The 16244-nt window shown below is 42.6% G+C and overlaps 1 protein-coding gene across 2 annotated transcripts in view; it reads left to right on the top strand.

Annotated features, from left to right (window-relative positions):
- Positions 1–16244, top strand: part of SPTBN2 (spectrin beta, non-erythrocytic 2) — a 258802-nt gene that overhangs the window by 210319 nt on the left and 32239 nt on the right. For both annotated transcript variants that reach the window (XM_088468300.1, XM_088468301.1), the window contains 13 exons: positions 3147–3264; positions 3361–3519; positions 4159–4461; positions 4568–4721; positions 4872–5742; positions 6369–6506; positions 7227–7983; positions 8076–8278; positions 8583–8673; positions 9122–9268; positions 9776–10039; positions 10140–10364; positions 10495–10584. In XM_088468300.1, the coding sequence (XP_088324426.1) occupies positions 3147–3264; positions 3361–3519; positions 4159–4461; positions 4568–4721; positions 4872–5742; positions 6369–6506; positions 7227–7983; positions 8076–8278; positions 8583–8673; positions 9122–9268; positions 9776–10039; positions 10140–10364; positions 10495–10584 (3520 nt within the window). The remainder of the gene's footprint in view (positions 1–3146; positions 3265–3360; positions 3520–4158; positions 4462–4567; positions 4722–4871; positions 5743–6368; positions 6507–7226; positions 7984–8075; positions 8279–8582; positions 8674–9121; positions 9269–9775; positions 10040–10139; positions 10365–10494; positions 10585–16244) is intronic.

Genomic DNA, 16244 nt, shown 5'->3' with positions numbered 1-16244 from the left:
CATTCCCATGGGAAAGCCTCCGTCTGGCAGCCACGCCCCTGGCACGCCCACCAAAGGGGGCGTGCTGTCAGTCACCATCGACAGCACGCCCCCTTTGGTGCGAGACCCGGAGCGACAGCTTGGCTGTCGCTATCTGGGTCTCGCGCATGCGCACGACGGAGCTCCCTCCCTCATGCGCATTAGGGCACAATCGTCCCGCTTGCGAGCGTCCTACGCTCGCGGGCGGGTCTGAATTAGGCCCTGAGGCTGTACAGTTGTAAAACATCCATAAAGATTTTTTTTATTATTATTATGTTTTTTAAAGATTAGTGTTTTGGGTTGAAAATCTATCTACCGAACATTGTGTTTAAAAAAAAAAAAAAAAATTCTATGTGAAATGGATACATTCAGATTAGCTGGTTTGTTCACATCATTAGACCTACAAGATGATTATGTCACAGCTAAAACATTCCCATCGTAATAAAAACTTGTTGGAACATTGTTGAACTATCTAGAAAGACATATACAATCACAATTGAATAATTTCTAAGATACTTCTAAGGGGGAATTTATCTGACTTCATATGTTGGCTTTCTGCCCAAGTCAACATCCTACCTGTGTTTAAGTGAATTGTCATAAACGTGTAGCTCCATCTGTTCTTAATCCTGCACTGTCTGCTGTGCCAAAAAACTTTTGAAGATAACAAAAGCATTTCCGTATTATTGTAATCTTCCTGCAACTTTTTCACATTCTCGCTAGTTCCAGACAGACTCTTTTTTTTTTTTTTTTTTATCTTGTTTCTTTTTTTTGAAATCTTGTATAAGGTGCTGAATCAAAGATTGCCAAATTGCATACATTAGGCTGCATCTGTCATGTAGGTTTAAAAAATTGAGCAGTATTATTAAAAACTGAGGCGTGACACCCTGCTTGCTTTGTTTGTTATTTTAAGGCTTAAAAAGTTTTTTATATTGCTTGATGGTTTTTATTATTTAAATTGTGTAATCATGCAACCAGTCTTACAGCTTATAGCAGTGGAAGCAGCAGTAATAGTAATGACAACTAGAATGCAAACTATGGTAATATATTCCAAATCCAACATCTGTAGTAATGGACATTATTTTTTCAGTACCAGTTGTGATGCTCTGTAAAATACAAATCTCTAGTAACGGCCAGAAAGATGCTGAACTGAAGTAATGGTGATAAGAGACTAGGGAGAGATGTATCAAACCTTCAAGAGAGATAAAGGAAGTAAGTTGACCACAGCAACCAATCAGCTTCTAGTTATCATTTATCTCACACTATACAATTATCTGTCAGATATCCGTCCAATCTGGCTGGTTGGAATGAACACCTGGTAATGTATGGGAGCAAATGACAATCGACCATTTGCTCACAAACCCTGGAAAACAGACAAAAATGGTCGTTCAGACAAACTAGTTAAAACGCACAAATTTGAACAATTGTTTTTTTGTCCGCTTTACAGTGTTTAAAACCATATGATCGACTGTCATTTGCTTCCACACGTTACCAGGTTTTCATTCCAACCAGCCAGATTGGACAGATATCTGGCAGATAATTGTATAGTGTATGCCCGGCATTAGTTTATAAAATGACATTTAGAAACTGATTGGTTGTTAAGGGCAAATTATCTCACTCGAAGGTTTGATACAAAAAGAATAATAAAAATCAAAATCCAGGGATTCCAGTTGTTAGTCCAGTACACAATGATCATCATCAGCACATGTATGTCAGCAGGAGACATGCACTCACAAAACTTACTCTTCCTGACAGGTATTTCTTTGGCATTCCTTTTAAATATGCTGCATTTCCGTTGACAATTGACATGCCTATTCTGTACTTGTTCCTATAATTGCCTGTCCCTCCTCTCGAAGCGTAAAGTGTATACAGTATATACCGTACAGAAATGTGTATTTAGCAAGAAAAAAAAATGCACATCCAACTGTACATGAATCCTATAACCATGGAGCAGTTACAATCGCAATCATGGTCTGTTAGTGGGTGTAGGAGAAAATGTTAGCAAGCTCCTCTCTGGAGGACAATAAACAATTACGGCATACTGCTGTGATAGGCATAAATACCGCATGGTAACTTCTGCAATTACCCAAGTAGTGTAAGGGTTCTAGAAGCAGCTGTGCAACACTTAGTCACCGCAGTATGTTCTTCTTACCATTCTCCACTGGTTCCGCTGATCAGCGGAACCAGACTGCCAGCAGGTCCATGGCATAGTGGACAGAGAAGCCTTGACGTGGCCCGTCGCTTGACAATGTATTTGCAAATATATGCAACAAAGATCTCTGAATATCTATTATTTTGTAGTAGTCCAGTCTTTTGCTGGTTTTTGTGCAGTGTGCTGGAGGAAACATTTTTTTCTAGCCTAGGGTAAACCCCTCTCTTTGCAAAGCACCTGTGAAAAACTTAAGTTGATCATGAGCAACCACGATTTTGTATTGCCATGGTATAGTGTGCCAGATCAAGAGGAATATTTACTAAACAGTAGGTGTTCAAAGCTGACAATTCTCTGTCGCATTGACCGCTGAATTCAAAACTGCAATAGTAATAAATGTTAATTCAGGTTTGTTTTACATTGCATGCTATTGCCGTTTTTAAATCCAGGAGTCAAATCTGGCAATATTCTCCGTCTTTCAAATCCCGCTCTTTCATAGTTATACGTGTAAGTACCATCGATGTCTGGAGCAGTAGGCAGGATATATGTAGTAAGGAGGGTAGAGCTCCAGCTTGTCTATAACAGGACTCTTCTTTCCCAGCTGCTTTGCTTTAGTATTTGTTTTGTCACACATACTACTTCTGAATATGACCTACAAACTTTACTGACCACCCTGCAGTATTCATCCATATATGTTGGTTCTATCAGCCAATGGAACTGTAGGATTATGCTTACTTGGGATTTATCTTGAAAGTAATAGATCCAATAATGTTTCCCCTGCTCTGTGGCTCCTGCGTGTGTTCCATAGGTTAAAGCCTGGGCAATTTGGGTCATTAGACTTCTACCTGAATGCTGCTTTTAGAGCCTCCGTACCAATACTGTTCATTCAGAATTCTCTTCAGATCCTTTACCCTATAACTTTATTCCTTTGTGATCTGCTTTCTTTACACATTGTATAATAATCTTATTGCTTACTTTTTAGGTTCACAGAAAAAGGAAATTTAGAAGTTCTTCTCTTTACCATCCAGAGTAAAATGAGAGCAAATAATCAGAAAGTATATATTCCGAGAGAAGGAAAGCTTATATCTGATATAAACAAGGTAAAATTGTCATTGCCTGTTATTTTTGTTTTAGATTTGTAAATACAATTTCTATCTGCACTTATTGAGATGATGGAATGTAATTTTTTCCATTAGGCCTGGGAGCGCCTAGAGAAGGCAGAACATGAACGAGAACTTGCACTTCGCAATGAGCTGATTCGCCAGGAGAAATTAGAGCAGCTGGCAGCTAGATTTGATCGTAAGGCAGCCATGAGAGAAACCTGGCTGAGTGAGAACCAGCGCCTAGTCTCCCAGGTACTTAACACCTTCACCTAATTTTTTTATGAGCTTTGTTCACAGGGCCGGATTAAGACTTGTGAGGGCCCTGGGGCAACTAAATTGTGAGGGGCCCCCTCCAAGCCACATGGAGCATGCCCCATGTTACGTGATGCTGATGAGGGGACTCAGGAGCCGCTCTGCGCTATATGCAGCAGCACTGACTGTGGAGCTGCATGCAGAAAGAATACAGAGCCACGGCAGCTGAGCTCCCATCTGGGAAAAGGTGCCGCTAGACACTTGCTCCTGGCAGGTTCACACTGACCCTATGTGGGGGCCAAGGGACAACCGCCCCTGTCACCCTCCCCTTAATCCAGCCCTTGTATCACATAGGAAAGAGATTTGTGTTAATTGTCTGACTGTTTCTTGGCTGTGTAGAGGTAATGTGTGAGAATCATGGAATTGATCTTTTTCTTTTTTTTTAAAGATATATTTGTTACTCACCTTATGGTAGCTCTTTGAGTAAACTTTTTAGCATAACATTATTTCACATCAAACATGGCTGCTTTCATCTGGGTTATTTATATGCATTTAAATACAGAGGCCAAAGCTCTTAATTTAGTGTTGTTAGGAACTATAACCCCATACTGTCTGTCTTTCTCCCCTCTTGCCTGATAGGATAACTTTGGGGTGGACCTAGCTGCAGTTGAAGCTGCCGTGCGGAAACACGAAGCCATCGAGACCGACATTGTTGCGTACAGTGAGCGGGTACAAGCTGTAAATGCAGTGGCAGATGAACTAGAGGCAGAGAATTATCATGACATTCGAAGGATTTTGGCCCGCAAGAGTAATGTTACCCGTTTATGGGATTATCTAAAGGAGCTGGTAGCAGCCAGACGTCATAGGCTTTTAATGAACCTCGAGCTTCAGAGAATGTTCCAAGACCTGCTTTACCTCATGGACTGGACGGATGATATGAAGGTATGAGATCAAATGGTGGAGACACTAAAAGCCTTTGTTGTGCACCGTGTATGGCTTGGGTATATGTTGGAAATTCATAACTGAACACATTTGTCTCCAATAACAGGGCCGCCTGCAGTCTGAAGATTATGGCAAACACCTTCATGGTGTGGAAGATCTTCTCCAAACTCACATGCTAGTGGAGGCCGACATCGCTGTTCAAGCAGAGCGTGTTAAATCCGTTGGGGCAGTAGCTCAGAAATTCATGGCAGATGATGAAGGTATGTAGAAAACAGTAGAGACACACTCCAGAAAGGGCAGCAATAAACGAAAAAGCTAAGGAAGTGAAATAGACAAAAAGGTATGATGTTGAAATGTGCAATGAAAACTCTATAGGAACTTTTTTTTCTTTTTTTTTTATTGGGATCTAGGTTACAAACCATGTGACCCTGAGTTGGTGAGAAAGCGTGTACATCTATTGGATCAGCGCTATGCAGAGCTCTGCAATCTCTCTGCAGCCCGGAGGTCCAAATTAGAGGAGTCTCGGCGGCTCTGGAAATTCTTCTGGGAGATGGGTGAGGAGGAGGCCTGGATACGTGAACAAAGTCGCCTTTTGCTGTCTGATGACTATGGCAAAGACCTCACCAGCTCACTAAGACTAATCAGCAAACATAATGCTTTCCGAGATGAAATGAGTGGACGTTATGGGCCCTTGCAGCAGACTATGGCTGAAGGGGAAGAACTGGTGGCACAAGGTCACTTTGGAGCAGGCGAGATTGAAGAAAAGATGGTGGAAGTTAGAGGACAGTGGAAGGAGTTAGAAGCTCTGGCTGAAGACAGAGAGCATAAACTGAGAGAAGCTTATAGTTATTACCAGTTCCAAGCAGATGCCAATGATGCTAAAGTCTGGATTCTAGACACATTGCGGCTAGTTTCTACCAATGATGTAGGTCATGATGAGTATTCCACACAAACGTTAATTAAGAAACACAAGGATGTGGAAGAAGAGATCCTTAACCACCGACCTGCTATTGATGCCTTGCATGAACAGGCTCGTGGTCTGCCATCAGTTTACGCTCATTCTCCTGAGGTAGATGGAAAACTCCCGGCATTGGAACAGCAGTATGAAGAGTTGGTGACCTTGGCTGCACACCGCAAACAGGCTCTTCAAGACTCCCTGGCGTTTCATAAAATGTTCAGTGAGGCTGATGCTTGCATTCTCTGGATAGACGAGAAAGAGCAGTGGCTAAATGTGATGGAGATCCCAGAAAAGCTTGAAGATCTTGAAGTGGTCCAGCAAAGGTAATTTGATATATGTGTGTGTATATGTATGTATGTGTGTATATATATATTATATATAAATAAAATTATAGCACAAGTTCCGTGCAAGACTGCTGCCCGATGTTTGGTTTTGCCTATTAGATGGCTGCTACTTTAAAACATTGTCCAGTCTTCCACGGTACTCGCCAATGCCTGCAGGCTATTACATTTACCCCATTGTGTTTATTTTGGCTATTCTAGTAGCTAGATTGGTCAGTGATCTATTTCTTGTCTTCTCAATGCAGAGAAGATATTCGCATTAGGCTAGTACTGCGAGCTGGGAAATCCAGAAATGCTACAGATACTCCTCTGCTTAACTATTAATTGATGCAAAGTAGTAGATTTACTAAACCAGTTTCTGTCCAAAATGACAATATTTATTGGCTTTGACTGATGGATTTTAAGCGGCAACAGAAATAATTGCTAAACCAGTCTGGCGTTTGTCAGCAGCTTTGACAAAACTCTGGTTAGTAAATCTACCTTTAAATTGGTGAAATTGGATGGAACAGGATAGTTTGCAGTTTAAAAATGTATAACCTACAATATTTTCTGTTGAAATAGTTTTCTTTCAATTATTGATGGTTAAACTTTACCTGTTTTATTTGTAGGTTTGAGACCCTGGAGGCAGAGATGAACAATCTGGCTTCCAGAATAGCATCTGTAAATGAAGTGGCTGGACAGCTGCTGAGCACCGACCAGAGAAATGAGGAAAGCATCCGGGACATGCAGGATCAGTTAAATGCACGGTGAGGATTTGTGTATAATCTAACAAATTTAATAGTGACGGTTTGCGAAATAGCACATACTGCCTAGTTTGTATAGTTGGTTAAGTAACCTCTTAGCAGGGAAAGGAACATTTACATGTCTGTGCATAGTTTCTGAATTGAGATTTCCCTTCTGTAGTCTAATAGAAAGTATATAGACAGTCCATCGGTTTGTCTTCTATAACTTGCCCCTCCACACTTCTGGTTATTAAAGTTTTCTAATACAAGCACATTTTCTTGGGTAAAATGCAGCAAAAATGGAAGAATCCGAAAATTATTTTTTTAAATGTCTTAGAACAATATTTTTACATATATTTGGGACTATTATGAGTTCAAAGCAGGCTATTCCCAAAAGATAAAGCAATATTTAGCTTTCTCCATGTGTATAGAACACCCACCTTGCCATGTCACATTAGATAGCCAATTTTGTTTTCTAACCCTCTTTACACTATTTGCATGGCCTTATTAAACTCCTACTATATTACATACACTTTCCATTTTTATTTTGCAGTTTATAATCTGTTCAACCATGAATAGAGATTCTTAATTTGAGAATACATATTTGTTCCCCTTAACAATTGTACCAATTTTAATTGTTTATGTTTTTGGAAAAACTATTTGTCTTAAATTGAGTGAACATTTTATAAAATATTTAACTGACAATAAACTATGGTTTAAATAATCCATTTTAAATCTTTGCAGTTGGAATCACTTCCGTCAGCTTGTTGGACAGAAGAGAAATGCCCTGGATTCTGCACTTGATATTCAGAATTATCACCTGGAATGTAATGAGACGGTGTGTTGGATGCGAGAAAAGACCAAGGTCATTGAATCCACACAGAGCCTTGGAAATGACTTGGCAGGAGTTACTGCTCTTCAGCGAAAGCTTACAGGCATGGAGCGTGATTTGGAGGCCATACAAAGTAAAGTTGATGACCTCCGTGCAGAATCAGAAAAGCTTGCTTCAGGACACCCAGACAAGGCCTCTGACATTACTGGTCGTTTAGCTAAGATAGATGAAACATGGGGTGAATTAAAGGATACAATGAAAAAAAGAGAAGAAACATTAGGGGAAGCTAGCAAGCTGCAAGGCTTTTTGCGTGATCTGGATGACTTCCAGAGCTGGCTATCCCGAGCACAGACAGCAGTTGCATCTGAGGATGTCCCAGCTGACCTGGTGGAGGCAGAACGCTTGCTTGCGCAACATCAAAGCATAAAAAATGATATTGATCGCAATGGAGCTGACTACAAGAGAGTGGGAGATGTTGGTGAGGAAGTGACTCTTGGTCAGACAGATGCCCAATACATGTTTCTTCAGCAAAGGCTGAAGGCTCTGGACACTGGCTGGAATGAGCTAGGACAAATGTGGGAGAACAGGCACCAGCTGCTATCTCAGGGATACAGCTTCCAAGTGTTCCTGAGAGATACAAAGCAAGTGGAGGGATTCCTAAATAACCAGGTGAGTCAAAACATGTTTTGAGTTTAGTGGCTATGCGCAGTAGTACATGACTTATTGTTTTCAAACCTCCTGTTTACTCTACCTTCTTTTAGGAGTATGTCCTTTCCCACACGGAAATGCCCACCACTCTTCAGGCGGCTGAAGCAGCTATCAAACGTCATGAGGACTTCATGACAACCATGGATGCCAATGATGAGAAGATCCGTGGTCTGGTAGAATCAGGGAAGAAGCTCATTCAAGAGCAAAATGTCAACTCTGACAAGATTCAGGAGAAGGTCACTTCCATTGATGAAAGGTACTTACCTCCAGTTCCATTACAACAACCAGTATTAGCCTTGAACTTCGCTTTTGTGTTAACTAAACAATATCAAGGGTTTTTTGTTTTTTTTTATGGAGGAGGGATTAAGGATTTTAAGATTCCTGGATTCCTTACCTTAGTATGTATTTTGGGACTTTGTCTGGCTCACTGTCCTCCAAGAATCTTTTTTTTTTTTTATTTTTTTTATTGAATCATTTATTTGTGGTGGTGGGGGTTTAATTGTGCACGTTATTTTCTTTTTTTTTTAACTTTAAATGTTATTCTCCTTTTTATTTCCTAGGCACAAGAAAAACAGGGCAAACGCTAATAATGTTTTAACTCGTTTGAAGGACAATCGTGATCTCCAACATTTTCTTCAGGACTGTCAAGAGGTGAGAAATATGCATGTATATAATTATACACAAATCCATGCATATATATACACTCACAATTCAAAACAATTCCCAGTCCAGAGCCAGTTGGGTTGAAGAAGTCTACATAATAATAATACACTGGGGGGTGCTCATAGTGCAGTAACAAAAATATATCGAATGCATGATCCCATTTAGTGATTTTAACTATTAATATCTTCGCTATTAATGCACTATGAATGATTCCCCCCCACACACACACACACTATATATATATATATATATATATATATATATATATATATATATATATATATATATATATATTAGTGTGTGTGTAAATATATATTCAGATTAATTCTATATTTGGCTGATGACTTTCATATACTTCTGAAAAGTTGAACTGATTTGTCAGGTGTATTGCTAAAGGCTAGTATTTGCATATGTCACTGTTGTATCTTTCTTACAGCTAACTCTGTGGATCAATGAGAAGATGTTGACTGCTCAAGATGTCTCTTATGATGAAGCCCGTAACCTGCACAGCAAGTGGCAAAAGCACCAAGCTTTCATGGCTGAGCTGGCATCAAATAAAGACTGGCTGGACAAAATAGACGCGGTAAATTAACCATAAAATCAAGAGAGGAGTGAACATCCCCCCCCATAATAGTGCATCAGTGCCTCATTTTTACATTGCTACATCCATTTTCTTCTTCCTGTGCTTTTTTATGCTGGTGCCTGTAGTCTTCCACATTTTACTGACCTATAGTAGAGACTCAACCAGAAAATTACCTGGATGGTAAAAACTAGGATGACAGGAGTTGGCAATTGTAGCCAAGCTGTGCACATTTTGGCCTGCAAGTTGTAGGCAGCTGCAAGACTTTGACAATTTAGCTATTCGTTTAAAGCAGTAATTATTTTAAAGGCTAATCATCCTGGGTTGTTTTTTTTTCTCTTTTTTTTTGAAATTGCAGGTTTAGATCTAGTGGCTACATCGCCAAAATAGCTGCTGCCAGCTACTCAGTCTGTTACATTTGGGCCTTTGGCTCACACTCTCACACCTTACATTCTCTCCTAAATTTGAGTTTCTTTCTGCTCTGATTTTATATATTTTATTATTCATTAGGAAGGAAAACAGCTTATTGCAGAAAAACCAGAACTGGAAACAGTGGTGAGAGAGAAACTAGATTCACTCCACAGCCTCTGGAATGACCTGGAGTCTACCACCAAAAGTAAAGCACGGTGCCTTTTCGATGCCAATAGGGCAGAGCTGTTCACACAAAGCTGCTCTGCTTTGGAAAGTTGGTTGCAAAATCTTGAGGGGCAACTTCAGTCTGATGACTATGGGAAAGATCTCACCAGTGTGAATATCCTACTAAATAAGCAACAGGTACTGAGAGAATGAAATCTCCGTGATCTTCCCGATTTAGAAGCTGGAGTGTCAGAAACCGTAATTTCTGTACATTTATATAAATAATAAATATTTGCAGATGCTGGAGAACCAGATGGAAGTCCGAGAGAAGGAGTTGGAGGCTATACAGAGTCAAGCTCAGGAGCTGGGTCAGGAAGATTCCAACATTGTAGAAGTTGACTCTAAGCACAAGACAGTTGCATCTAAATTCTCAACACTACACGCCCCCCTCAATGAGCGGAGAAATTTGTTGCTGGCATCCAAGGAGGGGCATCAGTTTAATAGAGATCTGGAAGATGAAATAGTAAGAAATGGCTGTGTTATTTTACAACCATCCCTTTTTGTATTTAGAATATTAATATATGTGACATCCTACAATCTGCCCACTGTGTGCTCGGAATTTGATCTTTGTCATTTGTGCCTTTCTATCTAAGCTTTGGGTGAAGGAGAGAATGCCGATAGCCCTCTCTACGGAGCACGGAAAGGATCTCCCAACTGTACAACTGCTCATCAAGAAGAACCAGGTGAGCAGCAGCCTGGAAATATTATTCTTGTGATGGATGTATGGGGCATGAACACAGACTAGATCAGGCGTGTCACGATATTACTATGTCCTATCACAGATTTATTTTACATTGTTTAACTATATACTAGGGGTGTGAATCGGAGGTACACACTGTTGCAGTAGCTTCTGCAAGTTTTGTCTTAGCAGCTACTGCATCTTTATTTTAATGCTGTGGCCAATGGGCACCCTATTGAGACTCCCAACAGTTGCCGTGCAAATCCACGATGTGTGTGCAAAGACACAACAGCGACTCTTAGCCCCCCTGTTACCTCCCAGAAATGTCCATCAAATAGTGCACGGATCTCCATGCAATTTTGGTCTGCATCTCCCTATACTAAACATTGGGATGCATGTCTCTGTTAAACATAGTCTTAGGTAAGACATTGGGCCTGATTCAGACCCACTCGCAAGCGGCTGTCCGCTCGCAAGTGGGTCGATGTTGTGCACTGCGCACGACGGCGGGAGCTCCGTCGTGCGCATGCGCCAGACGCGACGAGCGAAGGACTTTCCTTCGCTCGTTGTGTCTGATCAAAGGGGGCGTGCTGTCGATGTTGATTGACAGCACGCCCCCTTTGGTGGGCGTGCCGGGGGCGTGCCTCCCTGACGGGGGCGTTCCCAAGGGAACGCCTACCGTCAGAAGCCGGCCCACTGACATCACTAGTGATGTCAGTGGGAGTGATTTTGGCTCTGATAGAGCCAAAATCACTCCGGGCCTTGCAGGCTCCGGCTCGCAGTGGCGATGGTCAAGACCATCGCGGCCATCAAACTGCACGCTCGTATAGGCTGTGGGTGGTGACCCACAGCTATAAGAGCGTCCAGGAGGACGCTCCATAATTATGGAGGGCGGCCCTCATTCAGAGCGTGCGCTCTGCTCAGAGCGTACGGCTCTGAATGAGGGCCATTGTGCACTTGTGTCCAATGCTTTACCTGCATCCACCTCTGAAACTCCCCCTTGAGGATTCTCTAATAAAATTGTTTAGGGGCTATGCTTGAGTTTTATTGATACCGAGTTGAAGCAGGGAGAACAAAATAGCATCTCCTCTGTGTTACTGCTGTAACCGCAAGAGTCTTTATAATTGATAATTAGTGTTCAGTCCCGCCAGGAAGTGGCCAATACCCTACAGTCTTTATAAAAAATATAATTTTGTAGTTGTCTGTGACAGTACAGTTGCACAAATATAATATTGCAATAAAATAAAAATCCATGATCGAGAAGTTAAATAAGAAAACAACACTTTTAAGTTTCTTTAAGAAAAATTAAAGTACGAATCCAACAAGGAGAATTTTCCCCAAGGAGATTGGCCCCACCGGCCTCCGCAAGATGACATTGCGAAGGCTGGTCCATCTCCTGAAACACAGACCGTCTAAGAACAAAAATGTATCTCTAAGCACGCTCATCAGGTGTAAAAGTGACAGGTTTAAAACATTAAAATGATTGGTGTTAAAATATAATGAATAATAATATATAATATGTTGATCTGCAGTTCAAATCACTATAAGAATTTTAAAATGTTTCACTATTATTGTATTACACTGAAAACATGTTGTAGGGAGAACACGGAACTTCCTTATATGCAACACAAAACCATTCTAATATACCTACCTCACAACTCAAGTAATTGTAATACATGATAAATGACCCTGTAGTCTTGTCTTATAACTACATTCTCTTATTCGAGTCATGTTACATTTAATTTTAGGCATTGCCCAATAACTATGTTTAATACCTTGAATAAATTCTGAAAAGGTTAATAAATGCACAGTGTATTCCCAAAAAACATTGTTTATTTATGCCACTGGCATGTCTGGAGACTCAGCCCTGTACATATAAGTAAGCAGGGCCTGATTAGTGATGGTGGATCCAGGTGTATGGGGGACTGTAAGAATAAGGGGATGTTGGATGTCTGTAAACTCACCCTGTTAATCACAACGTGCTACTCAATAACCCACATAGTAAGCATGCTCAAAGGCTGGGTACACATAGGTCAGCCCTATCTGTTTTACCTTTCAATGCCTATAGAACAGCAGTGTCATGTTTAAAATAAATATTTCACTACGGAAAACGCACCTGCTCCTACAAAGCACCTGTCCAATATTTGGCCCAAGGACTTCCCTGAAGCTTGTGCTTGTAGCATAACAGCAGAACAGGTGTATACTAAATAATCACATAAAGCATTCACTCAAGTATTTTCTAAGATAAACAACACAAGTCATGTGGCTGTATGGCATAGTGCAGTAATGGTACAATAGGGTACACACGTGTCATTTTACAGGTAACCTTTGTTAAAACTAAGATAGGTTATTGGTGAATAGTCCCTTTTAGGCTCAGCTCCTTTGCATCATTTATATGTGTAAAATGATAACTGTTTTTTGTAACCTTTTGAATAGAGGGCAAATGTATAGTTTGGCAAAACCAGGATTTTCTTTTGCAGGGTTGTGCAGTTTTACAGAATAGGAGGCAAGCAGTGTGACAGTCAGAAGGAATTGTGTCACTCCAAGATCTCTCTCTGTGCAGATGATATCCTGCTTTCCCTAACTCAGACGTTGATTTCTATTCCCAACCTTTTCATTGTCCTGCGGTCCTACAGTGCCATTTCTAATTATAAGATTAATTTAATTTCAAATTGAAATGGCAACCCAAACTGATTCGATATCTGGGGATTTATCTCACTTCCCGCTATGACCTCCTTTATCGCAAAAACTTCTCACCTCTTTTCTTCAAAATGCAGGCTGACGTGACCTCCTGGAACTGCCTCATCATTTTCTGGCTGGATAGGATCATATCGGTTAAAATTAATATTATACCCAAGTGGCTTTACCTGTTTCAAACACTTCCTGTGGCTGTACCTGCCACCTTCCTTCGTGACATCCAAAAAGCTCTGGTCCATTTTATTTGGAACCACAGACCCCCCCCAGATCTCTGCCACTGTTTTGAAAAGACCAGGAGTTAGATGCAGGTGATAGGGGCCTCCCAGATATCAAACTTTATTACCTAGCTTCCCACTTTTCGCAAATGTCTCGCCCCAAGGGTCCACTTCCTTGCTAGATCTAGAAGCTGCCTATGTTACCCTTCCTGTCCTAACCCCCATTTCTACTTCAGGGTCCATAGGGGGTCCACAGGGTTGACCTTGGGGTATAGGTTGGGAACCAAATCCGGGCACCACGCAGTTAAAGCTTTTAGCTCCCAGGATGCACTTGGGTCCACTCTCCCTATAACCCCTCCCCCCAGCCAGAGGCACCTCAGTTTAAGTTCGTGCCCGGCCGGAGTCGGGTCACCGTTACTGCAGGGGGGCTGCTTAGCCCCTAAGCTTATAATTTATTTTAAAGAGTTTTATTTTATTATTTTTTACTACTCTTCAGAGCGGCAGCATCAGACTGTCCAATGGACGTCTAAGCTGCCGCTCCTACACCCCGCCGGCGCTGCGACGCCAGTACAGATCTGGGGTTCGCAGCGGGACCCCAGAGTCTGTACTAGCCGGGCTCTGGAGGACTCCCTGGGCTGCTGCCGGATCGACGGGGACAGGTAAGGTGCGTGGTCACCGCTTGCGGTGACCCGCGTGTACATGCATCCTTATGCTTCCGGTCTCTGGGGACAGACCGGAGGCGCTAGCGGTGGTGGCGGGCTCCCCCTCCATGGAGGCATACCCCGCGTGTCCACAGCCCACCAGGGATTATAGCTGCAGCGGGAGCCGGCATCCCGGGGGGTTAATTGCTAGCCAGGGGAGGAAGCCTTCCCTGTCTAGCGGCTCCTCCCCTCAGCTCAGCGCGCCTTTCAATACTACAGTCTGGCGTCGCTGAGCTGCTTCTTCCTTGGGCCACGCTTCTTCTGAGGTCTCCAGCGGCCATTATCTCTCGGTGGTGCTGCAGAGCTCCTAGGATGACAGTGAGCCCAGTCCCCTTGCGTACCTGGCCATTTTGGGTGAGTGTACACAGCGCTATAGCCTTCCCAGACACTGAATCTGGGCAGTTGAATGTAGCGACATTGTGCAGTATATTATATGTCATGCTTATGTATGTACAGTATATATGTCTGCATTGTATGTGACTTATGCTAGTGCTGACTGTCTGCTTTTTCTCTCACCTGTCAGTGTATATCTATCCCTTTTCTTTATCTGCCCTAATACAGGTGTACCTGGGGTGGTTCTGAGACGTCACATATATATACTTGTTAATATTTGTGAGGTTTATCACATACTGTTGCGTGCTGCACGTTGCCATATTTTAGATGGAACTGTGTGTTGCATACGCTGATAATGGGTCCCTGCAGCTACTCTTAGCGTTAGTCAGGACGGTATGGCGCTGCTTAATATTTCCGTCAAGATAGTCAAATATATCTGACCAGGAGATTGCACACGATACTGCACCCATTATTGCTATCCTGCAAGTCATAGCCTGCAGGAATTAGTGCGGAGGATTTTAACTCAGAAAGGTTTATGTATGCGGCGCCATCTGGTGCCGGGCCCCTTGCACGACCCCCTTAAAGGGCGGTTTATTTCTCAGGATCCTCTCCTTTGAGGATCGCCGGGCGGGCCCCATTGTCGTCACTCGCTTGGAGTTACTTCACCATACTGCCCTTTTCAACTCGGGATATCTTGCAATTTCTTGCAGTTTACCCCTGTGTCACAGACTATCGCTCCCTGCCGGGGTTTTTCACAGTACATGAATTACCTCCGATACCACATCGGTCTGTCATTCCCCTTGCAGGGATTACCACAACGGCCACCCTGGTGGATGTCGTTTTCTACGAAATACTAAATGGCGTGATATACGCCCTGTGGTTACTTCCCAGTGGCTCTGCCGTGAACTGGATGGTGTATTTGGCTCTTTCCCTCTCACATGGGGGGAGCCGATTTCAAGTATTATTATTCCTGCTTTGGGGCTGGTAGCCAGGTTCATTGTGGATATAGAGAATGTCGATTCTGCACCTGTATCATACATTTCCCGTTTCTGCCCAGCGGGTGGATCTCATGGCGGGAGTCTGGCTGTCGCCAGATACGAGGAGTCACAAAGGCCTCCTGTTTCCCATTCCCTGAGGGCCCTCACAAGTAATGGAATCTCCTTCTGGGGTGGATTTGTATGTTCATCATCGGACATCCCAGCCTGGACGGATTTTACGGATCCGTAGGTGGTAGCTTTGCCTGAAATAAATGTACTCGTTTTCAGGGCCTGTTGCCCGTCCTACCATGGCCATCGCATGGTGATGCTTTTGTAACGTTTTTCCCCTCCAACACGTCTGGGGTTCAAATGTCTTTTGCCGCTCACATAAAATATGCAGTGGTCGTGTGGGATTACCTACATAGGATGCCGGTCTTCTAACTTTCAGGGTTTCGGCTGCGACTGTATCCGCCGCAATACCCTATGGCTACTTTATGGGAAAGCAGAGGTGCAGACTCCTTCCATGGGGACGATCTTGTTTGGTCCTGACCTTGACAAGATTGTTGCATCATTGGCAGTATCACTAATGGAGAGATACTGTCTTTAGCTACTCCCACTACATTCGGACTAACTCTGTTAAGTCTTTTTGTCCTCAGGGTCAGCCTAAAGGCCTGTTTTTTCCTAGGCTGTCGGCCTCCACGGGGGCCGCCATATCCAGTACCGAGCAGTCCTGGACTTACGGAC

This window comes from Taudactylus pleione, unplaced genomic scaffold (assembly GCF_031769625.1).
Source record: "Taudactylus pleione unplaced genomic scaffold, aTauple2 ptg000085l, whole genome shotgun sequence".
NCBI lineage: Eukaryota > Metazoa > Chordata > Amphibia > Anura > Myobatrachidae > Taudactylus > Taudactylus pleione.
Note: the sequence above shows the minus strand (reverse complement) of the source record. Positions and strands in the feature narration are given on the sequence as shown.